We start from the raw sequence: 25,513 nt of genomic DNA, 5'->3' as shown, positions 1-25,513 counted from the left end.
GAGGATAGTGATGGGGCTGCTACCTAGTTTGTCCTGGACCCCTCTTTGTAGTATGAGGTTTCTGTTACAATACATCATAGTTTGTGCAGCTATGGGTTTAGTCAGTATGGATTAGTCAAGTTGTATTTCCTTTTCCAAACCTAAGCTGCTTTAAAAAGCTGCCACTACAGATATGCTTTCAATCACAAATGAACTACAAGAGGAGGCTGGAATCTTAAAACTGTGGTCACAATTTTTCTTGCTTGTTAGATGATGTGAAAAGCATTTTTTTTTCCCTGCAGACAGATTAGCAGTGGAGGAATACATTCATGCACAGTAGCTGTTTTTAAAGTGCTTGTGCTTTGAATGCAGGGGGGAGAAGCCAAAATTGTACTGAAAGAATATTTTATGCATAGTGTATGATAGAGATGAAATTTGAGATCATCATGGATGGAATGGGAAGAGATAGGTGAATTTAAGTAAACCTCAATGAGTTGTTGGACACTGATTCCTGAGTGAGGATGACTAGCTGAGGAAGGTTGTCCTAGTTCTTATTCCTGCTGTTTATGTAGCATCTCTTCAACTTCTTGCATGTTACAGAATGTTACATTGGAGGATGCTGGAGCTGATTTCAAAGTTTTGTGGGTGAAGCTTGAATGCTGTAGTTGATGTTTCACAACCAGTTGAATTACCCCTATGGCAGGGATGGGGCCCTTCAGAAGGGGTAAGATAGATGTATGGAGTTTGGGAACTGCTTCAGATCTCAGAAGAAAAGCTGTCTCCCCTTGTGAGAGACCTTATCTGTGCAGTGTTTGGACTCTGTAAGGTTTGATTTAAACATTCAGTTCTGTGGATTTGATTTCTGGTCTTCAGCACATGAAAATCTTTTGTGATGTACATTAGCTGCATGTTATTGGCTATGTTGAGACATAGCCAATAACAAGAGCTGTGGTGTGCCTGAAAAACCCAAGCATGCTTTGAATGTCTGTAGGAAATAAACTATCTACTTTTCTATAGTGCACTTATAAATCCAGAATTCTTGGAACGTTTTTACCCTTCTTTGGTTGAAATCATTGCTCATTTCCTTAGTCAAGGAAGTGTCTACATCCTTGATTTCCATTTCTGAATGGAGAACTTCCTCCTGCCTGTTTTGGATAGCTTTGGTGTTATTTTGACCCTCCTTGGCAGAAGACAGCTGTGTAGGCTCCATCACCAAGTGCTATTCCTCAATGAAAACCCAGAAGAGGAGGGTTCCTCCCTCAGGGATTCTCTGTACCCCAGTGTGTCATCCTGCTAGCTGGTGAGTGGATGCTGAAAATCTGTTCTCTAATTTCAAATGTATGTGCTCAGCACCCCTTTGATTTTTTGAGAAGCAAGGAGGCAGCTGATTAGAAACTTCCACAGACGTTAATGTAGTCTTTAGGTTTTGCTGTTGTGAAAAGAATGATAGACCATATAATAGAGCAAAGCTGTGTATGGCCTGGGTCTTGATATCATGTATTAGCAACTTTTCTTTACCCTCATAAATTACAGGAGAGATTAAAATAGAATTTCCTGGAGACGAGTATCTTGTCAGCTGAATTTGATCAACCCCATTTTGGTAGAGCACAAATTCTATTTGTATTTGTAGTTACCTAGCAGGAGAGAGAGAGAGAGAGAGAGAAACTGTTATTTAAAGATGAGGTATAACAGTGTGATCCTGAGATTTGGCAGCAGTTTGGTTGTAAATTACACATGTGAGTATGCAAAGGTGAATACCTTTTGGAATGGCAACAAAAATCCTTGTAAAGTACTCCTTTAATACTTAGCTTTCAGTACATTAAATGTGATTGCTTAAAGGAGTTGGTAGTCTTTTAATGGGAAACGTTTTTCGGTTGACATTCAAAGTAGAAAATCCCATTTTATTTTTTTTCTTTAATCTTATCTTCATGCAGATGGAAGAGTCTTGCTGCTCCAGAGTGAATGTGACATCTTGAATTGCCAGCTGTAATGCTGCTTGGTTTCTGTCACTTCCCTAATTGGCCGAATCAAAATATACTGTGCACGTAGCACATGGCAGACATTGTGTGGCATAAGTGTGAGTTCATGCTTTGGACATTCAGAAACAAGATGTTGTTGTACACTAGTGCAAATTTCAGGGGGTGGAAATGGTCAAATTCAGATGCTTAGGCTTTCCCTGGCATCTTTTCAAACACCTCCTTTGCTTGATTCATATGGCCTTAATAATTAATGGAGAGAATGTTAATGAGTGTTATGAGTAAACCACAACCGTATAGATGTTAATTTTTATTCTCTTCCCCTGTATTTCTAGCAGGGGTAGAAATAGCAATTTTTCCATCAGTAGCCTTGTGAGTAGAGGGAGTGCAACTACAGGGGATGAAAATTCTCAGTGATTTATAGTGTATCTTAAATGTCTGTCATGGAAGAAAAGACATTTGCACAAGCAGAATTCTCATGGAAAATTCAGCAGTTGCTCTCAAGTTGGAGAAAATATGTTACTGTTTCTTTGCATTCTATGCCCATCCGCTTTGGACTGCAAGCTTCAGGTTATTCTACAACATAAAACTGCGTGGAAAAAGATTAAAGAAAGTATGGAAGAGATCCTGAGCTTTGAGGGTGATGTCTGTGCTCTGCAAAAGCGGGCAGCACAGTGTTCTGGAACGTGTTTAAACAGCTGTTGCTTAAATTGTCTTTAATTTCACTGCTGACCTATTAACAATTTTTTGCTTGTAGCATGCAAAGAATCTTTTGCCTTTTAGGGGTATGCCCAACAGATTTTCATGCTTCTAAGCACACCTGTAAGATGGACTAGTCTAGCTGAAATACATTTCCTCCAATTCTCACTTTAAAGCACAGAATCATCTTAAATCTGCTCAGGTATCAACCTTTGGATAGGTTCTTAAATGAAACCCCTGTAACTTTTAGGATGGTCCTGTCTAATGATCCTGTAGCTAATTTTCTCACCATCTCATTCCACAATACTTTGCAGAACTTTGTATACTTGGAGGCTTAACACAGAACAGTTTGAACCCAAATTTACTTGCTTTGCTTCTCCATTTTTCATTGTTTTGTCCTCAATGTCTGTCATATGACTATGCTGATAGTTGACATGAAGGCAGTGACTGAATGACTACTGAAGCTCTTGAATTGTTCAGTGCTTTTGTAGGTAAGACTTCTAGACTGTTAAGTCAGTCCTAGCTTGTAATGGTATCATGAGTACCCTGAGCAGTGGAGTTTTAGATGGCAAGTCACACTTAGCCTTTCACTCTATGGTAGTTTGAGTAAATAACTTTTTATATGGACGTTGGACTCATTAACCTGTTCCAAAAAGTCTGTCAGAAATGGCCATTTTAATATTTTTGTGTGTGAGATTTATCCCCAAGATGCAAATTTGATGTTTTTGCTTGAGTGTTTGACCAGGTTTACGATGATTTGGCGAGTAAAAATACCAGTGGGAAGAGCTGTTTTGCACGTTTAGCAATATACTTGAAGGGCTTTGCATGTGTGACTCCCAACTTGGGATTTTGTGTTACTCTGTCAGCTGGAGGAGTGTTGTGTCTTGAAGGTACAGACACAGATCTGTAATTCAGGAAATCTAATTATTGTTAATAGCTTGGTCCTCAAATGCAACCTGGTTGGGTTCCTTTTTTCTTCTTCTTGAGGTGGTTTCATTACCTTCTATAAAGTAAATTCACAGAAAGAATTATTGACAAGTATTGTTACCACACTTTGGCTAAAGCCTTTCTAACCACTGCTGAAACAGTCCCTTCACAATGCATTTTCTCACCAGAGTAAACTTGCAATAAATATCCCTGAATTAATTCTGTGACTCATTGGAGATGCCCTGGGTAAGGCAGAGCCTTCCTCGTTCTGCCGCAGGGTAGTTACATCAGAGCTCAATTTACTAAGGCTGCTGATTCAAAAGCAAAGTCCCCCAACTCTGTGGAAGCCTTCTCTGGCTGTAATCTAATTCTTTGTGCTCCTGATATCACACTCGGTTTTCTCCAAAACAAGAGGAGGAAAATTCCCCAAAGGATGTGGAATTTGATTAGCAAAGGTTGGTTAAGTACTTCAAGATGGCATGGAAGTTACTCCAAATGCAGGAGTGTTAGCTTTTGGGGTGCATGGGAAGAAAAGTGGAGCCTGTCCGTGGGACTGGCCTTTCATTCATAGAGGTGAATGTGAGAGCAGGAGACGGAGTGTTCCAGCAACAGGACTGTGGCTCCACAAGCAGCGAGGAGGTGACCCCGCAGTCTGTCTGCCCTCTTGACCCCTTCCCTTCTGCTGGCGTAAACATTTGTGTGGCCACGCGTTGAAGGGTTTGGGGGAACTGGCCTGCTAAAAATAGTCACAGTTTTTAACCTGCTGTGTTCTCCTGAGTGAAGAGCTGCCTTTCTCAGGCACTGCTAGCTTCTGCCTGCTAAAAGTGCTGCAAGACTCGAGTCTTGCTTCCGATTCCGTCATTGACTATTTCCTGGGTAGTCTTTGCTTGATTTCTTAACCTGTGAGTCATTTTCCCATGTGTCTGCTGAAGACAGTGTGGACTTCTGCTTCTTTCTGAAGCATTTTGAGATCTGAGGAGCCAGAAATAATTGTTCAAATTGCCGTTGCCTGGTGGAAACCAAATCTGGGCTTGCACTGTGACTGTTGCCATTATAATAGCCAGTTCCAAATGATTTGTGACTTACTCAGAATTCCCCACATCTGACAAATGTAAGTGCAAACAGTAGCTTTTAAGGGGAGCTCTGAATTGGATCTCTCCAGTAGTTGGAGCTAGCCAAAGGGAAAAATATTGTGATACCTTTAAAAATAAACATTGTTAACTCATTTCCTTGCCTGAGAAGCTCAAATTAACACAGGGCCAAGTTTCTCTTCACAGTTCCTGAAACTGTTACTCTTGTCTGCTCTTTCTCAACTACCTTCAGGTTTAACAGTTTCTTTAGGTCTTTGTTTCAACTTCTGTAATTTCTGATTTTTGTTGTTGTTGTTTTAAATATTATCCATTTAACACTCCCAGCTTTCCCCATCCCTTGTGTGTTTCGCCAGAGTCTGGGGAGCATCAGTGAAGTGGGACACTATACAGAGCAGACAGGACTCTGAAACACAAACCAAGAATTACTGCTTTCTGCCCCTTCTAATTGTCAGCATTCAGTGAGACAGACAATTTGCCAGCCTGGTTGGCAGCTGTATGAAAGTATTCATGACCTAACTTTATCTTTCTGAGACATTTAGGGCAGAATTCCAAAGTCTGTAACAGTTCTTGTAAATGTTTATATCGGAAACCTCTGAAATGTGCAGAATAATATGAAAAGGTATGAAAATACTTGTCTGAAAAATAGAATCTTGCTGTCATTGACTGAGCAGAGTTGGAAGCTGATTTCCTGCATTGTAATTTGTCAAGGACACTGAAAATGAAGTTGAGCAGCCTCTGTTCTGGCAGAGAAGAAGGAACCGGTGGAAGGATTGGACAGGAGAACAGAATTGATGGCAAAGAGCTTTAAAGGAGGATTCTGAGTGGATTTGGGTAGAGCAAGATGAAGTTTGTCAACTAATGGAAGGATACAGCAGTGGGGAAAGCCCAGATGAGGTTGTTTGCAGTCTAGGCACACAAGTAACAATTTTACCTGAAAAGATTGCCACATTTAAACATAAACCCAACCTATGGAACTTGGAGAGGTTAACAGCAGGAAGCTGACATTACCCTCACTGACCAAGAAACAGATTGAAGAATAATCTGTGTCTGCTGGGTGCTTGTGAGCAGATGCTGGAGAGAGAGGCAAATGCTTTTAGATGAAAGGTCAGAAGGTTGCCTGCAGAGAAATAAGAGTTGGAGTCAAATACTCGCATCCACAGTTGCAGAACTGAAGCTGAGTATATGTGTCCACAGCTGCAGAATGAAGGTGGGAAGACAGGGAGCAATGAGCAGATTATCAGTGGTAATTCTGATGGCAAATAATGGCAAAAACTCCTCCCCCCCAAAAAATGACAGAGTGTAAACAAGCTCTTACTATAGGAGACTGGGAGATAAGATGGGCTCTGCATGGCATCTGGAGAGGTAAAATTAGGAGAGTGCGCAGGCACATGTAAGTGTCTGTAATGAGAACAGGAGGCTTAGCAGGAGGGGAAATGGTACTTCAATGTCATTTTCCATATTACTGTTCCACAGTGTTGATTTTGTCTTGAAAGAAATTGGATCCTGGGCAGAATCTCCATTCTTCAGTTCCCTCTAACCTTGTGATTGCCCATATTTAACCGTGTATTTTCCTTTACTGTTACCACCCTTGTCTCTTCTCCCTGTTGTGTCAGTTCCCTCTGGGAGCAAGATGAATGTACCCCCATCAGTGATAGCTTCATTTTTGCTTTGCTCTCTTCACTTCCCACCTCTCTTACTGACCCAGTTATAACCTCTCTTAATACCTCTGTGCTGTTTCTGTTGCCTCCTTCTGTTGGCAGCTTTGCTTTGTTTCACTTCTAAAAGACGTTGGTGCCACAAACATGACCATACTTGCAGTTAAGACTGAGCATTTTCATGTGCATTATGTAAAACATGTAGGTTATGAGACAGAGAGTTTGAGTTAATGCTGTTGGATGGTTGAAGGATGTTCATGCTTGTGTGCTATGCTTCCCTCCTCCCCCCTAAGCTTCCACTTCCAGCGCAGAATTTGGAGAGATGGTCAGGACCTCTCAGTGCTGTTGGTTGTGAGAGTTTCTTGTATGAATGAAGACTTGAGGCCTAACAGTCCTAACACAAACTAACCATGTGTACACTGAAATTCTTGTGAATGGACAAACAGCCTCTCTAGCCTTGTACAACGTAAGTGCAACTGAACTTTCAGCACCCAGATCAATGATCAACTTCAGGTTTGACTGACTACTGGGAAAATAAGGATAGAAACTGCAAAGAACTTTGAATCATGCAGTAGTTGGCCTATATTTGTGTGTGATTTTTCATGTCCCTTCTGCATCCCTGTATTCTTCAGATATACCTGACTGTGGTTATGGAAGAGAGTGAGAACAGGATGAGTGTTTAGGGATACTTTCCCAGAGCCTGGTGTGCATTTCTGGCTCCCTGTGCCTCAAAATGGATATCACAGTTGTAGAGAAGGTTTGGAAGTGGTTGACAAGAAACAGCCAAGTAGACTGGAATTCTTCATTGTAGAAAAGATACAGCTGAAGGGATATGCTAAGAGTCTAGAGAATCACGTGTGCAGTGGGGGAAAAGAGAATGTGAAATAGATGTTTGGTTTATTCTAATCTGAACATTGGAGATACCAAAGGAAGGAAAGTGTCCAGAGTGAACAAAACCTGATGGTTTCTCATGGGAAACACCACAGAACTGTAGAAGTTTCTGTAGCAAGCAGTTGTGAATACTGAGAGTTTATACCAGCATAGAAAACAGCTGGAAGAGAGAACCATTAAAAATCTTGACCAGAAAGGCTCTGCCTCAAGGAATCCCTGAGCCACAAGCTGTGTTTTGGGGAGCCACTGGCAGGCTGGAGAGTTTGTTTTGGGGAGCCACTGGCAGGCTGGAGAGTTTGTTGGTAGAGTACTGGTATGTGCTGCCTAAATGCCTGCTGCTGGCCATGGTCAGTCTCAGCATATTGGGCTAAAGGAGCTTTGTTCAGATCCAGTATTACTGTCTTTATTCCTCAGAGAAGTTTTTAAGGTGTAGCAGACATAAAATCCAATTAGTTATCTTCCACATATTTATGAAGGCTGAGTATGGAGCTGCAGGGGAAGCACAAAGTAGGGCATTGGTTCATCAAAGATTTGTACTTCTGTAACCTGAAATAGTTTGAGCATCCTTATACCATGGAGCCAGTTGTTCAGGCTGTGATGGGGGGGAGGAGTTACCACATTTGGCTGAGCTGACAGCTCTATGCCATAGTTTCACGTGGAGCTTCACAGAAACTGAGAGAGATCAGAAGTTTTCTTTTTGCTGTAGCTGGGACCTAGATACACATTTAGAGTGTACAGGTACTGTAGCCTGCAACTGTCACTAGCTAAAGCTGCTTGCTTTCTGACACTGCTGCTTGATTCAGTGTAAAGCATGTGAGTCAGACCTATTAGACCATCACAGAGTTGGTAAAAGATGTACTCTAACGAATGCTGTATGAATGATGAAGTGTAATAAATGTTAATGGTGAAGAACTCATCACTTGGATATGAATTGTAGGTAGTATAATAATATAGATGCTATAAAGCACCCAACTGGTGATCTGTAGTATTGCTTTGAAAGAGAAACTCTTTTTGTCTGAAAATCAGGTTTTAAGAGGTCAATCTAAATTTGTCTCATTATTCTGGTAGTCCAATGTGTAAAGTTTGCTTTGTTTGATGGAGAGGTGGGGGAGAAAGAGCCCCAACCAGAAGAATAATGAAATGTCTGAGAAACTTCAAGATCTGTTTGTATAGCTTGCTGAGTTTGATCCTTTCCTGAGCTGTTTTTGTCTATTGACTGTTAATGGAAAATGCAGTTCAGAAGTGTAACTTTACATGTGATGTTTGTGAAAGGCTGCAGATTAATGTGCTTTGAAATAAAGCCATCTAGGCAGGGATCAGCAGTTACTTTATGTGAAGGTCTGCTATGTCTGCTAGGCTCTGGACCAGCGGTTGAGAATGTGCCACAGGTCTGATAAAATTCTGTATTTAACACATAGGCTCCAAGGGTTACATCTTTTGGGCCATCAGACAGAGAGATATTTTGCATTTAAAATAAATGCCTTGCTCTTTTGGGTACAGCCATAATTTACCTCTCAAAGCACTGATGGGCACAGTGTCTGGGCACAGCATTTAGTGGATGTCTTCTGATCTTCAGGAGCCTGGACTGTGTTAGTGAACTTGTCTGGATTTCTTCAGTATTTAAAATCTTCCCCAGATCACTGCTTTTCAGTGTTCACTGTTGAGCTGGAGAATACAATAGAGGCAAAGTAGTCATCAAATGGCACCTATGCAGGATTGTTTTAAAGCTTCATAGTATGTTCAGTTTCTGGCATCCACCCTATAAGAGACAAACTTTGCCATCAGTTGAAAGTGTTGGGTTTTTGTTTCTTTGCGACTGCCTTTTTTACTAACTACTTCTGTAAAGCTATTGTTAGATGGTAATAAGTATTCTAGGACCTGACTAATACACTGTGCTTAAATGAGCCGTAGGTGGGATTGAGTAAAAAGCCCTAAGATTACCTGAATCTGAAAGTAAGAAACAGTTCACAGGATCCAAGAGCTCTCTGGAAGAAATTAAAGTGAACTTCATGTTGTGTTAAAGAAGTTTACTGCAAACAAAAGAGTCCATCTATAGACTACTGGAAGCTCTCTAACATTTCTTTTGAGTGACCTACTTTTCCTTTTCAAATCCTCCTGCTTCAACTGGGAGGCTGGTACAGCGATGTACTCCAACAATATAATCCTCAAATCTTTGTGTAGACAATGCTGACATGTCTCATTTTGAGCCCATTTAAGACCCGTTAACATGCTTCAGACTAGAGTCACCTATTAAATAAATACATCAGGAAAAAGCTTTTACTGGTAATGGTTGTTTTGCTTAGGTGACTATGGCTGTAATGTATTGTGAGTACATCTGGTACTTCAGTGCTTATCAGCGATCTTTTTTCCTTTAGGCGGTTTCCTGGAAACATGATTGCTTGCTGGTCTTGATCTCACAGCTTTGTGAAGACTTCTTCTCTGATAATGTCAAGTTCAGGCTACCCTCCTAACCAAGGAGCATTCAGCACAGAACAGAGTCGTTATCCTACTCACTCTGTCCAGTACACCTTCCCCAGCACCCGGCACCAGCAGGTAAGGAGACACCGGGGTTGCAAATCTAGCAAGAGTACAGTTCAAGCGTTAGCTGTGCCAAAGGGGCTTGTTTGGGCATTTTGGTTTGTCTTTCAATTTGTTGGCTGGTTTTGGTTTGTTTCTAAGTCTTTGTAATACAAGTCATTCACATCTGCAAACAGTGGAGTTGCAGACCCATATGCCCTGCTGAGAAATGCTGCCAGTATTGCGTAGCTAAATAGTTGTGGGGTGGTTTGGTTTGTCCTCTTTTATTTGGTCCTCTTCTGTTTTGGTTTGGTTTTTTCCTTCCTCTTCCTGTTACTTTTATTCTCCTCCTTTTTTCCCCCTCTGATCTAGTCTTGGTATTTAATATCTTTGGAAATGATCATTCCATGACACTGAACACTTTTGATTCTTTCTTCTGTAGCTTTGCCCTTGCTAACACAGAAGTGTCTTTCATTTAGGAGTTTGCAGTCCCTGATTACCGCTCGTCTCACCTGGAGGTCAGTCAGGCAACACAGCTCCTGCAGCAGCAGCAGCAACAGCAGCAGCAGCTTCGGCGCAGGCCTTCCCTGCTTTCTGAATTCCACCCAGGCTCCGACAGGTGAGGGTGCTGCTTTTGAAGTCTGTGAACATAAGTCTTCTACAAGTTTGTGCTTTCTGTGAAGTTAGTTTGGACTTCTGAATAGGAAGGTTTTGGAGTTTTCACAGTTTGAGTACTTGACTGCATTGATGGGTGCTCCGTTGTCCTAGGTGTCCTCTACTGCATATAAGTGGTGTAGCTATCCTGTAATTCCTCAGCCCCTTAGGCTTAACTAATGTGTTTGTTTCACAGACAGGAAGAGATAGTTTGCTTCACTTTTCCCACACCTCCCTTAACAATTCCTTCAGTAAGCTTCTGAGAATCCATATTGTCTACATCTGAGAACCCAAAGTTTGCATATTGCAAAGTTTTTAATGCTGTTAAAGCTCAAAGTGTGTAAAGTTTGTACTTTTTTGATAATTTCATCTTGCTGAGTACAAGCAACAAGTGCAAGAGTCGTTAGAGTGTGAATATTACCTTTCATATTTCCCAGAGTAGGTTTGTTCAACAGATGGCATCTGTGTGGCTGAGCAAGTAAGAAATGACAGAGCTAATTGGGTATTTTGAGTTGTAAGAATTGTGGAACAGTGAAATGTGGCACAGAATGGACTTCTAGGCACAGAGGACTAAATCAGAGTGTATGCTGCTTTTGGCAAGACACTTGACAGCTTCATATCATTTATTCTAAATACTCTTTTTGTCAGTCTCATATGCCATTCCTGTCTCTGTAAGCAGATGCAACTGATCTGGGTCCAGCAGGTTAACTGAGGACAAGTCCAGTGGACAACTAGAGTGAATCATATGTAGGAACTTGGTTTCAGATTGGGTATGCCTCACTTCTCAGTGGAGTGGTTTCCTTCACAGTGGATAGTGATGAATGTTCAAATGTGTGTTAGTATTGCTCTAAGGCTGATAGGTTCAAGATATTTTTCACAGTATCATCAAGGTTGGAAGAGACTCAAAAATCTTCGATTTCAGACGGTATTAAGCTTTCATTTGACCTGAATATTATTAGATGGACTCTGAACCCCACATTTAGAAACAGAAACCCCACTACAGACCAGAACAAGATAATTGGACTCCAGTAAATTAGCAGGAAAATGCTTCTGTTTAGGGAAAAGATTACTAGATGATTTATGTGCCTCAGTTCCTTCGGGTATTTGGATACTGTTGTGTAGTTGTAAGCAAGTGTTATTGCTTGTAACCACCTCTGTTTTTTCTTAGACTCTTAGTAAGAGTATTTGCTAGGAGCAACTTTATGTGCTGGATTACTGCTAGCAGTTTATTTTGGCTATAACTGAGGTACCTGGTTCTGAACAAATAGCAGTGATGAATGCTAAGTAAATACTGGGCTACCTTAAAATCTCATTAGAATATTCCCAGAAATAACTTGATGATAGTGAAATCTGGGGCTTTTGCACATTGCCTTCATCTTGTGTCACCAAACTGTCAGTGAGGCCGAGAGTCATCGTGGCTTTTAGAGCTCTCAAAGCTTCAGTTTATAGCGGAAGTCAATCCCCGCTCTGCGCTGTACATTTGTAAAAGCTCATTCAGTAGTGCTGGCAAAATGCAGGAAGCTACTGTCATCTCCTCAGTGACACTTCATAGGAAGATGTTGAAGCATATGAGGCTTTTTTATGGACATCCTGTGCATTTCACTGTGAAGAAGCTGGTGACACTGTTCCTTTGCACTTCTCTGAGGAGGAGGAGTTTTTACGTGACTCATGTATTGAATCAATGACTGTTGCTGTCATACAGTGGCATTTTAGTGGAGATCAACTTCCAAATAGACTCATGGCTCATTTCAAGCAATCTGTCTGTATTTCAAGATTATTTGACTGCATAAATGAAATGATGGAGCTGCTGTGGCCATCTGTGTTCAGTGGAATATAGAACTGTATTTATCTCGTGGATTGTATTTGTTTATTATTTGAATCAGAGCTTTGATTTGAACATCATTGTAGCAGTGGTAAGTTTCCTTAAAGGTTTGTATTTAAACAGGGTCTCTTGAAATTCAAGCTAACTTTCTCTTTTTGAATGGATTTAAATTGTGTTGTTGAAGATGATACTTAAATACCTAGGTCTGCCTCACTGTTTAGTAGGAGCCTCACTAAATTGCACCTCTTGGATATTTGTAAAGGGTTAAAGCACACCAAATAGTTTGATTGCATTGAATATGTGTAGGTTTACTGTATGGAAAAATGTGTATTTTAATAGTTTGTCTCTTCTGTATTTTAGGCCTCAGGAAAGGAGAACTGGATATGAACAACAATTTCATCCAGGTCCATCTCAGACAGATCATGATTCTCTGGAATCTAAGCGACCACGTCTTGAACAAGTCTCTGATTCCCATTTTCAGCGTGTCAGTGCAGCTACTGTTTTGCCTTTAGTACATCCTCTGCAGGAAGGGTTGAGATCTGCAGATATTAAGAAGGTAAAGCCATTTTCTATTATGATGCTGAAGGTGTAACTTCCAGTGTTGTGTTGAACTGATCTTTTTTGCTTTTCCTGCTAGGTGTTTTGTTTTATTCATTCTTTAACCCCAGAAAGTTACTTTTGCACGTGACCACAAACTGGCCACAAGTCAGTGTTGCACTTTTGTAAAAGGAAGCTGAATCTGCCTCAAACACAGTAAAGAGATGGGAGTCCTGAGTTCCTACCACACTCTTATGTTACTAAAACCTCAGCTGCGAAGTGATTATAGTATAGTGCCTGAAATATTTTGCTGTTCAGTTGAAAGCTGCTGGCAAATGCTTGCAAGGCCATTTTTGTTCTGTAGTTAATATTTGTAATGAATGGTCAAAGTACTCCCTGCCGCCCCCTTTCCCTTCTAAGCATTCAAAATGAATCTGCTTATTTACAGAACACTAATTACACTTGTCACTGTCTCATTTGGGCTAAATGTAGGACAATCTAGTTTGGTGTGGATGTTTTGCATTGTAGATACTGAATATTGATTAGAGCGATTTGTGTAGAGCAGACAAAAGTCTCTTAAACGAGTATTTCATACCTTCCCTCGTGTACCCACGCAAGCACACCAGCCTCCACACCAAAAGGTGGTGCTAACAGGTGTGACTTCTGAAGGTGAGCATTCAGGTCTCTAAACTCAGGTCACTTAAAGACAAAAGAGTTAATAGGTACCAGATTTTTATAAAGTTGATTACTTGCCTTCTGCCTGCCTCTCCTTTCGTCATGTGAATAAAGTGTGAGGTACAGTACAATTATGATAGCATGGGATTTCTTAGTAACTTACTCCATGGCATAGCAAAAGTAAGATCGAAGGGGGTTGGAGAAGCCAAGCTAAGACAGGCTTGCATGCAGCTGAATTTTTATCTAGGTGCTACATATAGAAATGTGCTGTCTCAATTTAGAAATGCAGCCTAGTGTTATGTGGAGGAGAAGTAGCATTCAGGGACATCATCAGATTAGTTTGCAGAGGGATGTGTTACTGAGCTAGTGTTTGACAGCCAGGTAGTCATGGAGCATGATGGTCTGAGGACATAAATACTTGGTACAACAGTGCTGATGTTAGAACAGGAGGCATGTTGAAATATGTTGATTGGAAACAAACAAAAGACAAGAAAATCAAAGGCAAATGAAAGTGATCTGTCCTTTCCTAAGTCATCATTTCTCTTATGTTCCCTACACAACTAACTCTAGATGTACTTTATCAGGCTGTTCGTAGTTATCTTCAAGAATCTCATCAGTATGTGTGCAGACTATTGAGGATTTCCTTTCAAGTAACCTTTCCTTTAAAGATAAAAGATACTGCTTAGAATTATGGCAATATTTTTTTTTTAAAGGGAGGTGTTTTGATCTTATTTTGGTTTCAAGGTAAACACTGAAGTCTGCTGTGAATTTTAAAGGTGGACTTTGAAATGACAGTATCATAATTAGCTGAGATAGTCGGGGTTATTCAGCCTGGAGGAGGAAGGGCTCTGAGCAGCCTTCGAGTATTTGAAGAGGGCTGCAGGAGAGCTGGAGAGGGGCTTTTTACACAGGTATGGAGTGACAGAATGAGGGATAATGGCTTCAAACTGGAAGTAGCTCAGTTTAGATTAGACATTAGGAAGAAATTCTTCTCCATGAAGGTGGTGAGGATCTGGAACGTTTTGCCCAGAAATGCTGTGGAGGCTTCAGCCCTGGAGGTGTTCAAGGCCAGGTTGGGTGGGGGCTTGAGCAACCTGGTCTAGTAGGAGGTGTCTTTGTCCATGGCTGGAGAGTGGAACTAGGTGATTTTTAAGGTCCCTTTTGACCCAGACCATTCTATGATTCTATGAATGGGCTGTCAGTTAATTTACAATTATTTAGAGCATTAATAAACTCAAATGTTTAACTTAGCTCCTCCACAGAGGTGTAGATAACTGGAAGTTCTGTTTAATTAATGCCTGTTAGTTTGATTACTGAACGCTCATTCACGTCGTACCAAGACGACTGATTTCTCTCAATCTCCTGCCCTCTTGTTCCCATGAAAGGACCCAGCTTTTGGAGGGAAGCATGAGGGACCATCTTCTCCAATTTCTGGTCAGCCTTGTGGGGAGGACCAAAATGCTTCACCATCAAAGCTGTCAAAGGAAGAACTGATCCAGAGCATGGACCGTGTGGATCGTGAGATCGCGAAAGTCGAACAGCAAATCCTCAAACTGAAGAAAAAGCAAGTAAGCACAGCAGGCACTGCTGCTGTTATCTGCCAGGGAAAAAAAGATGTGGGAAAACTTCATTTGGTGGTGGTGAATTTGTTTTGGTTATGTGAACCAAAAGAACAAGTTTAAAAGGGAAGGTCGTGATTCCCTAGAGTGTTTGACTGGCTTGGACATCACATAGTTGTAAACGTTTTGCAGACAGGAGGAGGCCACACAGGAGCACCAACAGGAGATGGCTTTGTGCTTTAAACTTCTGTTAAGTGACTCGTGAAACAAGGGCACTGTGACTGTAATTTCAGCTTTAAAGATGACTGCTGGACAAGAGGAGGCTCTCATCTTTCTTCTTTCACAGTCTGTGCAAGGGGAGAATCCCTTGCGTGTGTCTTCACAACCAGAGCTTGTGCACAAGTCCCTGGATCATCTGCATTCACAAGGGCAGGAGGTCCTTAGCAGGAGCTAAGGTCAGCCTCAGGGAAAGTGGAGGAGGAGTGCAAGTAAACAGAGCAGAGAAATAAAGGAGGAAATTGCACTCTTTTTTTGAGTACAATCCTGGCTATGCTTTGCATCAGAGCTGCACTTCAGCCATTGGAAGCAAAGGAAGTGTTTGCTGGCAGTAGCTGTTGCCTTCCCAGTAGCTGTTGTGGCCAACTAAACCCACCCTTCAATCTAGGCATCTGTTACTCATTGGCAAAAACAAAATCCTTGTCTCTTTTTCCTTTTGTGACATTCAAAGATCCAGATAGAAGCAAGTGTCAGCTTTATGTTTGTTTTTTGGTGGAAACACTTCAGGAAATGAGAGTTAGAGTCTATAGGATTTGTGAACTTGTAGGTCCGGGATAACAAACGGACAACTCTCTGGGGCAGCGTGGAGTTTTGGTTTGGAAGCATTTGATTCCATCAGAATTGTAGTGATCTGTAAAGTGCCCTTGAGCAGAAAACCAAAGAAGGATGTCATTGAGTACCTGGCTGTGTGTTAATGATGCTTATCTTTTCGTGTCTTTGTTCACTTTTCCACACAATCAGCAAGTACTCTGCATGTTGGCTATGAAGGTTCATTTATGCATATTTCTGCTCTGGTCTGACTTTAAAAACAACACAGAATTGCTGTTGCCTGCAGTAATTGAGCATGTTTATCATGGCACCCTGCAAAAATTCTACATTTGGAATTCTTGTGCAGCAATACAGCACATTACAGCCAGTAACAAGAGAGGATGGATCCCTAGCATCAAAAGTTCTTTGTTGTGTGTTTGTGGCAGGCATGGATGAAGGATGTTTAGAATTGGAAAGTGAAGATGTTGCTGAACTAGATGTTTTTTTGATGTGAAAGGGAATAACAGCAGTGTAGTAGCTAGGGAAATATTACAGGGTGGTGTGGTTTTTGTGCTGTTGGTATTTTTTTACTTGTAACAACCTGGAACTGCAAGATGTGGAGTGGTTTATTTCTGCTATGAAGTACCTTTAGAGTGCTGCTGTCTGTGGAGCGTTAGAAGGACTTCTGTACCCTTTTAAAGAATAAGACAATAATAGTGACACTTGGGTATCTACAGTGTAGGAAGGCAGCTCTGTGAGAAGGCAGGTGTGATGGAACTGTTCTCCAAAGTGACTATTTTCTTTAAATAGTGATAAATGACAATGTGACAGTGGCTGCAAATGCCAGGCTGAAACAAGTCTGAATCGATGCAGGTGAGTCTTGTAAACAGTGAATTTGTTTTACCAGTAGTACAAAAAAGAGTCTTGTTATCATCCCTGTTGGTGTTCAAACCATTCCATTCATTCCCTGTCAGTTAAAAGGAGGCATAGCAGGCAGTGCTAACAGTTGATCAGATGCATATTTTATCTCTGGTGACTAATTACTGGTAAGGGGAGCATGGTGCGGATGGCTGATTTTCTTTCTTTCGTCTCTTAGCAACAACTTGAAGAAGAAGCTGCTAAGCCTCCAGAGCCAGAGAGGCCTGTCTCCCCTCCTCCAGTGGAACAGAAACACCGCAGTATTGTCCAAATTATTTATGATGAAAATCGGGTAAGCTGCTCCTCAGTTGGTGAGGGGAGCTGTGAACCTGGCCCCATGTCCTCACAGAGGTGATCCAAGAGCTGGAGCACCTCTGCTGTCAGAGTAGGCTGAGGGAGCTGGGATTGTTCAGCCTAGAGAAGAGAAGACTCTGGGGACACCTTGGAGCTGCCTTCCAATAATGTGAAGGGAACCTACAGGAAGGCTAGAGAGGGACCCCCATAAGGGTGTCTAGCAACAGGACGAGGGAGAGTGGCTTTAAGCTGAGAGAGAGTAGGTTTAGAATGGATCTTAGGAAGAAGTTCTTCAGTAAGAAGGTGGTGAGACTGCATTAGGCTGCCCAGGGAGGCTGTGGATGCTCCCTTCCTAGAGGTGTTCAAGGCCAGGTTGGATGAGCCACCAAGTCTAGTTGAGAGATGTCCCTGCCCATGGCAGGGAGGCTGGAATAGATGACCTCTAAGGTCCTTTCTAACCTAAGCTATTCTATGATCTTCCAGCTGCTTCTGTCTGTGTAGCTGTTTATATCCTTTGTAGAAGTGGAATTACTAAGCTTGATGCATTAAAAAAATGTTTAGGACTTGGTTTGAATTCTCACATCAGGAATCATATGTACTGTGGAGTGGCAGTATAGGGCTAGAGTTCAATTTCAAGTGTTTTGAGACCAGAAAAACCATTCTAGCAGGGCACTACTGTAACATTTCCTTGGTATGTAATTATTTTGTGCAGCTGTGAGTTCCAAAGAATTTCTCAAGATTGAAATTACATGGAAAGATGTTTGAACACTTTCTAATAATAACTGCCTTATGGACTAGCTTCTCCTATATTTTTCTTTGCAGATGTTTAAGGGCTAGTATGTATAATGATTGGAGGGAAAGAAGCAAATTTGAACTAGTCTGTTGAATCACTTCAGGAAGCTTTGTCTGCTGACAAAGGGCTTTGGAAGATTGTACAGGCTCAAAGTGAATTTGTGAAAGCCAGATGTCCTTGCACTGCTGCCTGCTTTAGGGTCAGAATTGGTTTGGGGTCTTTGCCTAGTGTGAGGGAGGGAGGAGCTTTGACATACTTTATGTGTCTGTGTACACATTGATTCATAGTCCCTGACTTGGCAATTGGAGAAGTTTAGTCTATTAATCCCATTTAATTAAGCTAGCTACACTTGGCTTACTGAACACCTTTCTTCCTCTTATTATTTGCTGTATTTAATAAGAGCATGGGATTTTTTGAACTGCAGAGATCAGTTCCTGCTTTTATCCTCTATCACCTTCCAAACATGGAGATTAGAGTGGTAACTACATAATTCAAGTACAGGTTTCCTGATTTGCTGAGGCAGTTTTGCAGCAGTAGGTTAAAAAGGATGCAGTATGGTCAGCCAGGGGTTTAAACACCAGTGAGCATAAGTGAGAGAGCTCAGATATGCTTTTGACACTAGCTTCAGCTGATTTACTTAGACTGTACCAAAAAATCTTCTTTGCAGAAAAAAGCAGAAGAAGCTCACAAGATTTTTGAAGGTCTTGGTCCAAAAGTTGAACTGGTAAGTTGTGGGTTTGAGTTGTTTTGGTTTTCTGGCTTGCTTTTGTTCTATTTTCTGTGTTGCCAGTTGCTGTAATTCTGTTGTGGTAAACAGATGTAGTTCAGTGTTTATGTATAAAAGAAGTGTGTGGTGAAGTGGGGCTTGAGTGAGCTGAGTGGTCACTTAATTCTAATTTTTAAAGTAGATTTGAATCTGTGTGAGAGAACAGTTTGAAATCTGGGGAGGGTAAAAATGAAGTCCTGTTACATACCTAAGTAGTTTTAATGATCTAATTTTACATAATGAAATCTGTGCTTTATCATGAGTATCTTCCAGTCCCTTCAGATTGAGTGCACTGTTGGCAGAATACTAAAATACTGTTAAAGATATTGCATTTTACTTCTGGAATTACATGCACTGGAAAATACTAAAAGTGTGCCTTTCTAATCCAAAATTGTAGCCACTTTACAACCAGCCATCAGACACGAAGGTCTACCATGAAAACATCAAAACGTGAGTGCTTTAATACCTTCTCATCGTGCCATTAGGAAAGACATTGAGGTCCTGGAGTGTGTCCAGAGAAGAGCAGTGAGGCTGGTGAGGAGTTTGGAGGGCATGGCATAGGAGGAGTGGCTGAGGGAGCTGGAGATCTTTAGTCTAGAGAAGAAAAGGCTCAAGGGAGATCTTACTGCTCTCTACATCTGCCTGAAAGGAGGTTGGATCAGTGAGGCTGGTGTTGGTCTCTTCTCCCAAGTAACCAGGGATAGATGAGAGGAAGTGGGATTAGGTTGTGCCAGAGGAGGCTTAGATTGGACATTAAGAAATACTTCTTTAGTGAGAGAGTGGTAAGGTGTTAGAGCAGGTTGCCCAGAGAGGTGGTGGAGTCACCAACCCTGGAGGTGTTCCAAGAAGTGTGTGGATGTGGTGCTTCAGGGCATGGTTTGATGGTCATTGTAGTTGGGTTACAGTTGAACTTGAGTCTTCTCCAGCCTTAGTGATTCTATGGTTCTGTGATTTAAGGGATTTGGACTTAAACATTTGCTCAAATTTTTCATTGCTGTGATTTCCACATAGGATTTGTGCACTTAAACATTAATTAGAAGGTTCCAGTCCATGCAACTTTCCAATTCCTATGTTGTAGAGCAGTGCTGCAAGACATGAGTTAGATGTACTAAAGGCAGAGGGAAAACAGAGCTTTTCATCTTAACTTAAAGACAGGAATAGCTCTCAAAACTGGTAACACTTGTGTTTTGAAAAGTCTAAAATACCAGATTTGGCCTAGATCTGTCTAGTGAGCACTTCCTCAGTGGATGAAGTGTTTCAAAAGTTGCTGCTGTCAATAAACCACAGGAGGATTATTTTTGAAATTATTTTTTCATTATCTGTTAGTTACTGACTTAAGCCAGGTACTCATCTTGTGTCCTGGGCTATGAACAGAGTTACTGCACGCTGCACTTTGGGCAATCCAAATTCGGGGATTTGAAAGAAGCTGGCTGGATGGGCTGAGGCCAAGTGTATGACGTTAAACGAGGCCAAGTGCCAGGTCCTGCACTTTGGTCACAAAAGTCCCATGCAATGCTACAGGCTCAGGGAAGAGTGGTTGGAAAGCTGCCTGGCAGAGAGGGATCTGGGGGTGCTGGTTGACAGCTGACTGAACATGAGCCAGCAGTGTGCTCAGGTAGCCAAGAAGATCAACAGCCAAATACGATCATTTCAGCACATCTCTCCTGTGGCGAAGGACAGCACCTAGCTTGAAACTGGAAGCTTTTGTGTCTCAGTTGCCTATTCCAGCCATCTTCAAGAATCTGGGCTGCAGTACAGTGTTAGATGATTGTTTCATGAAGAATTTTCCCCTCTGTTTTCCACGCTTGAAAGTAACCTTTTTCATAATAAGAATCTGACATCTAAGATCCATATGGGCTTTGAGTTGTTTGAAGTCCTCAATTCTCAGCTAGTCTTATTTTAATTATTTTTTTTTTCCTTCCTAATTTTGTTTTCCAGAAACCAAGTGATGAGAAAAAAGCTAATACTGTTCTTTAAAAGAAGAAACCATGCAAGGAAACAACGGGTAATGCTCACACAGCTTTGTAAACAGAGCACACGGTTGCTTTGCTGTCTGGATCCCAGACCTTGCATTCCCAAATGTGTCATTAGGAAAATAAGATCTTAAGCCATTATTCTGTTGACTTACTGGAAAATAAACTGCAGGTTTATGACTGTGGTTTGTTGAGTATTTGACTGACTACCACCTGAAATACAATAAGGAAAAAGATTCTTTTTTCTTTCTTTCTTGCCTTTTCTGAAAGTGTATGAATGTAAGGCAGACAGTGAAAATCCTTAACTGTCATGACTGGCCTGTCTCTGAGTTTTTCCTCTTGTTTAGTAGCTGTAGTATCTGGGAAACAATAATAAAATGAGGCAGATCTCTGATTTTTGAAGCCTGACAGCATTTTTAATCAAACTTGTGTATGCTGGATGCTAGTAATTAACTTCGTGCTTCTCTTGCCTGCCGTTGTAGCAGGAAAGGCTCTTTTGGGTGGTGTCTGAAAGCTCAGACAAAGCAACAAAATAGTGTGTAATAGTCCAAATTTACACTTACATAGGCACTTCCTCACCTTCCCTCTGCTGAGAGTTTGATAGATGCTGTCTTCCAAACAGAGCCACTAACGCAGGAAAAATGTGTCTGTTGATCCTGGGAGCCCACCCATGTTCTGTGTACTGATGGCTCAGTGTATTCTTAGTTCAAGGTTTACTTTTGGAATTTAACAGGAACAGAAAATCTGCCAACGTTATGATCAGCTGATGGAGGCATGGGAGAAAAAAGTTGACAGGATAGAAAATAATCCACGCAGGAAAGCTAAGGAGAGCAAAACAAGAGAGTACTATGAAAAACAGTTTCCCGAAATCCGGAAGCAAAGAGAGCAGCAAGAACGATTCCAAAGGTATCGACGTGGACCTGAAGTATTCCTACCAAAACCAATCTCTTAAGACTGGAGTTTTAAAATTCTTGATAATAAAATGGGCTCAGCTTAACCTCTAAGTTGTATATTCATCACTTCTTAAAGGAGCAGATTAGTGTATCATACAATCTAAAGTCAAATGTTCTTTCATCTCATGGCATCGAGCTCAAGTTTCACTTCACATCCTAAGGATCTTCATGACTGTTCTTGGAACTGTCCTTGGGTGGCCCCTGTCTTACGCCTCCCCCTTTCCTATCACTCCCTATCAGCTTTGTCAGCAGTGCGAGCCTCATCAGCTTGGTGACCTCTTGGGCTGCTTTCATGACGTTCAAATTGTTCCTTTCCTGTCCTCCTTTTTAGATGTGCCATCAAGCCCCATATTTTCCACAAGAAATACAGAAAATGGGCTAATGAGCAGCAGCTAGTTAGGTTGTGATGCTTGATGAGACTCAGTTAAGCTGCTCAAATGCACAAAAAGGTTTGTGGAGTTGGTCTTAAGATAATTGGAGCATCAGCTTCACATAAGCCTGGGCCTCCACCTTAATTTATACTCAGTATTTTCCTGTCACTGGTGTCTGTGTTACTCCTGTTTCATGATCCTTATATTCATTAGCCTACACACTCAAAAAGCATTTGACTCCTTTAATTAACAATTTGAGTGATCTTTTGTTGTACTTGCCACATAGTTTTATTCCAGATATTACTGCTTTTTGAAGTCTGCAAGCTATGACAATTAAATCCTTATTATTTAAATTGAATCTATCAGACATTTGTTAAATGAGAACTGTACAAAAAGGTCTTAAAAGGAATGAAGTGCAATTCATTTGAGAGTTCACTTTATCTACAGTACTACAGTGCTACAGTGCTTGAAGTCAGAATCAGGTCAGGTTTGATGCAGGTGTGTAGAAATCTGTTTATCTAATGTTTAAAATAATTGTAATGCACCTTTGAGAGTTAAAGCCCCAGAAAAATGTCATCTTTTTACCTTTCTAACCATCTGTCTAAATCACCTTGCTTCCTAAACCATAGGAAATCAGATAGCTTGCAATATGTCATGGGGGCTGCAAGGTCTGGCTTTGTGGAATCAAGAAATGAGGACAAGAAAGTAACCTTAGAATGGGAAGAGCACTCCTAGCTATAAGGAGCTTTTACTTTAAGAATTGCAGCAGTAATTGGTAATAGCATTTTAAGGGAGGTTGAGGTTGTCATTGTTGCATACAAAATCTGAAAGTAAGCTTTTTTTCACTTTATCCTTACAACTTCTGTTTCTCCCTGTTTCTAGAGTTGGCCAAAGAGGGGCTGGACTTTCAGCAACTATTGCTAGAAGTGAACATGAGATTTCTGAAATCATCGATGGGCTTTCGGAGCAGGAGGTGAGGCTGTTGTCTGTATTTTGCTAGAGAGGCACAGCAAATGACTCAATATCTTTTGTCTGGGCAGTGAAAGCTCTCTTTCAGAGCTTTGTTTTCTTGATAAGAGAAACCATTTGGGGCTGGTTTGAAAGAATCCGTGTGAAGTTTGGCTTGAAACAGGTCTTACAAATACTTCTAAGGGTTATGCTTCCTAATTGTATCTGTCCTAGATTTTTCTCATGTGTCTGTGTTCATTGCAAGCTTGCCACAACCTAGTTTTTCACAGCTCTAACAAACATAGGAAAACTCTGCCTTTCAAAATCCCTGCTCCATTTTAGGTTTTCCTTGTTTGTGGCACTGTTTGCTTGGTTGTCTAATTGTTCCTTGGGATAGTGACAACTTCCAGAAGAGTTAAGCGGCCAAAAAAAAAAAGAAGCTTCAGACTGTGAATGTATACTGTGGTGGAGCTTTAAGGAATTGTGTCATGCAAGAACTGTAAAATCAGTAGCAACTTTTTGTATTCTTTACTTTTTTTCCTTTTATTCTTTGCCTGTAGAATAATGAAAAGCAAATGCGTCAGCTCTCTGTCATTCCTCCCATGATGTTTGATGCAGAACAAAGACGAGTGAAGTTTATTAACATGAATGGTCTGATGGAGGATCCCATGAAAGTTTATAAAGACAGACAGTTCATGAATGTCTGGACCGACCATGAGAAAGAGATTTTTAAGGAAAAGTAATGAGCTTTCTTATCTTTCATTTGTATGACATTGCAAATGGCAGTTGAAACACCTGACCCCACAGTAAACATCAGTGACAGGGGGAGTGCTGAAGCCCTTGTGCAGTGCTGTTCGATAATGTTCCTAGCTGGATAAACGAAACATTGCAGAAGAAGGCCTCCATTTGAGGCCTTGAGCAGTTGAGTCTAGTGGAGAGGTGTCCTTGCCCATGGCAGGGAGGTTGGAGTAGATGATCTCTAAGGTCCCTTCCAGCCTAAGCCATTCTAGGATTCTGTGATTCAGCTGAGTAGGCTTGCATGCATTTATTCCTTAGAGAAGAAATGCTCTCCAAAGTACTTTAGTTCCATGCTAAGATTAAGATGAGAAGAGTAGCTTTGTGTTGTCACGATAACAATTAAGAGCTATGTTTTAAGCACAAAGTTCTAAGATTGTATCATTTGAGAAGTGAGCTTTGTAGACTAATTCCAGTTGTATAAATGATGAGTTTGCTGATGGAACACATTGTTTGGAACACTGCTTTGCTTGTTTGACCATGAATTATGTTCTTAAACTTAAATAATTTCTGGTTTATAAAAGGTTTGTCCAACATCCCAAGAACTTTGGTCTAATTGCTTCCTACTTGGAACGAAAGGTAAGATCTTCTTTAATGTAAGTAGAGCCTAGGGTGGGATCCCTAAGTTTCCAAATGTAAGTCCTTTATCCCAGCATCATTTTCTCTTCCTGGGGAAAAAAAAAAAAGAGTCCCAACATAAAAAATAATTCCTGCTTTGACAGGTTTTTGTAATACTTGATCAGTGACACAATCACTGATCACTGTGTGCAGACATCTTAAAAGTTAGTGACGTGGTGCTGTTGACAGCAGTCAAAGAAAATAGCACAGCCTTTAGGTTTGACTTTGGTTTCTTTTTGAAGCAGGTAAGCTTCTTTAACTACCTCACTGCTTAGATAAGGGCATAATTGGCTCTGCTGAGCCACTGTGCTAACTGTCTTGCCACCACCTTTCAAGTCAGTGAGATCCCACTGCTGGCTGAATTACTCTTTAGAAGTGGCTTTGCAGAACTGATGTAAGAAGTAACAGAATTAGGATTTGGTTAAGCCTTACAAGAGAATCTTGAATATATACAGCTATTATGATAAACAGAAACTTTCAAAGTTGCAAGCTGTCTGGTACAGATGAAATTATGCAGACTGAAGTAGCTGAGGGATGTTATAAATACATCAGCCTTGTGTTTAATGCTGCAATTTTATGCGTAGTTGTGTTGTTGTATTTGTGTGTGAATTCACTTCCCTGCTGAGCAAACAAATCCAGAGGGGCTGAGTAGTTTTAAGTGTCGAGAGAAATTAAATACTGAAAACACAGGTTTTTGTAGGAGTAAAACCTAATTATTTTCTATTTGCTTTTCCACTGCAGAATGTTCCTGACTGTGTATTATATTATTATTTGACCAAGAAAAATGAAAATTATAAAGCCCTTGTACGAAGGAATTACGGCAAACGCAGGGGAAGAAACCAGGTAGCTTGCATGTATTAATCAGTTGGATATTGTTGGTTTATTGTTTCATATTTACAGCTGTCTTACTGTCCCATGTAGCAAGCATGAGGAGGGGAGGGAAAGGAAAAATAATCATATTTCCTTTACTGCATTTTTGCCCTTTCAATAATCCTGACCACGAGGGTGTTCGCGGTTACTTTGGTTATAATTCTGTGGGATCTCTTCTTCCTTTGCACATTTGTGACTTTTTATTTCTCCTGTGACAGTTATATTTTATTTGAGGACTCTTCCATAGATACTGAAGTTGGCTCCATTATTAAATCCTATGGTGGAGCCAACAGAAATTAGGTTTAGCATGTGACTTGCAGTGGAAAGTATATAATCGCTTCCTAAGGTCAGTGTTTGTCAAAAAAGCAGAACTTAATAGTGATCTTCATTGGGTGGTCAAACTCAAAGTCAAAGTGGAGCTTCATAGC

At 40.9% G+C, this 25,513-nt stretch overlaps 1 protein-coding gene across 3 annotated transcripts in view; it reads left to right on the top strand.

The window, feature by feature from the left end:
* Window positions 1-25,513, top strand: part of NCOR1 (nuclear receptor corepressor 1) — a 62,262-nt gene that overhangs the window by 4,589 nt on the left and 32,160 nt on the right. For all 3 annotated transcript variants that reach the window (XM_054167071.1, XM_054167069.1, XM_054167070.1), the window contains exons 2-14: window positions 9,594-9,771; window positions 10,215-10,354; window positions 12,572-12,767; window positions 14,809-14,991; window positions 16,883-16,996; window positions 18,459-18,515; window positions 18,955-19,007; window positions 20,496-20,562; window positions 21,264-21,436; window positions 22,737-22,827; window positions 23,363-23,541; window positions 24,122-24,176; window positions 24,957-25,058. In XM_054167071.1, the coding sequence (XP_054023046.1) occupies window positions 9,664-9,771; window positions 10,215-10,354; window positions 12,572-12,767; window positions 14,809-14,991; window positions 16,883-16,996; window positions 18,459-18,515; window positions 18,955-19,007; window positions 20,496-20,562; window positions 21,264-21,436; window positions 22,737-22,827; window positions 23,363-23,541; window positions 24,122-24,176; window positions 24,957-25,058 (1,518 nt within the window). In that variant the 5' untranslated portion in view covers window positions 9,594-9,663. The remainder of the gene's footprint in view (window positions 1-9,593; window positions 9,772-10,214; window positions 10,355-12,571; window positions 12,768-14,808; window positions 14,992-16,882; window positions 16,997-18,458; window positions 18,516-18,954; window positions 19,008-20,495; window positions 20,563-21,263; window positions 21,437-22,736; window positions 22,828-23,362; window positions 23,542-24,121; window positions 24,177-24,956; window positions 25,059-25,513) is intronic.

This window comes from Dryobates pubescens, chromosome 13 (genome assembly GCF_014839835.1).
Source record: "Dryobates pubescens isolate bDryPub1 chromosome 13, bDryPub1.pri, whole genome shotgun sequence".
Lineage (NCBI taxonomy): Eukaryota > Metazoa > Chordata > Aves > Piciformes > Picidae > Dryobates > Dryobates pubescens.
Note: the sequence above shows the minus strand (reverse complement) of the source record. Positions and strands in the feature narration are given on the sequence as shown.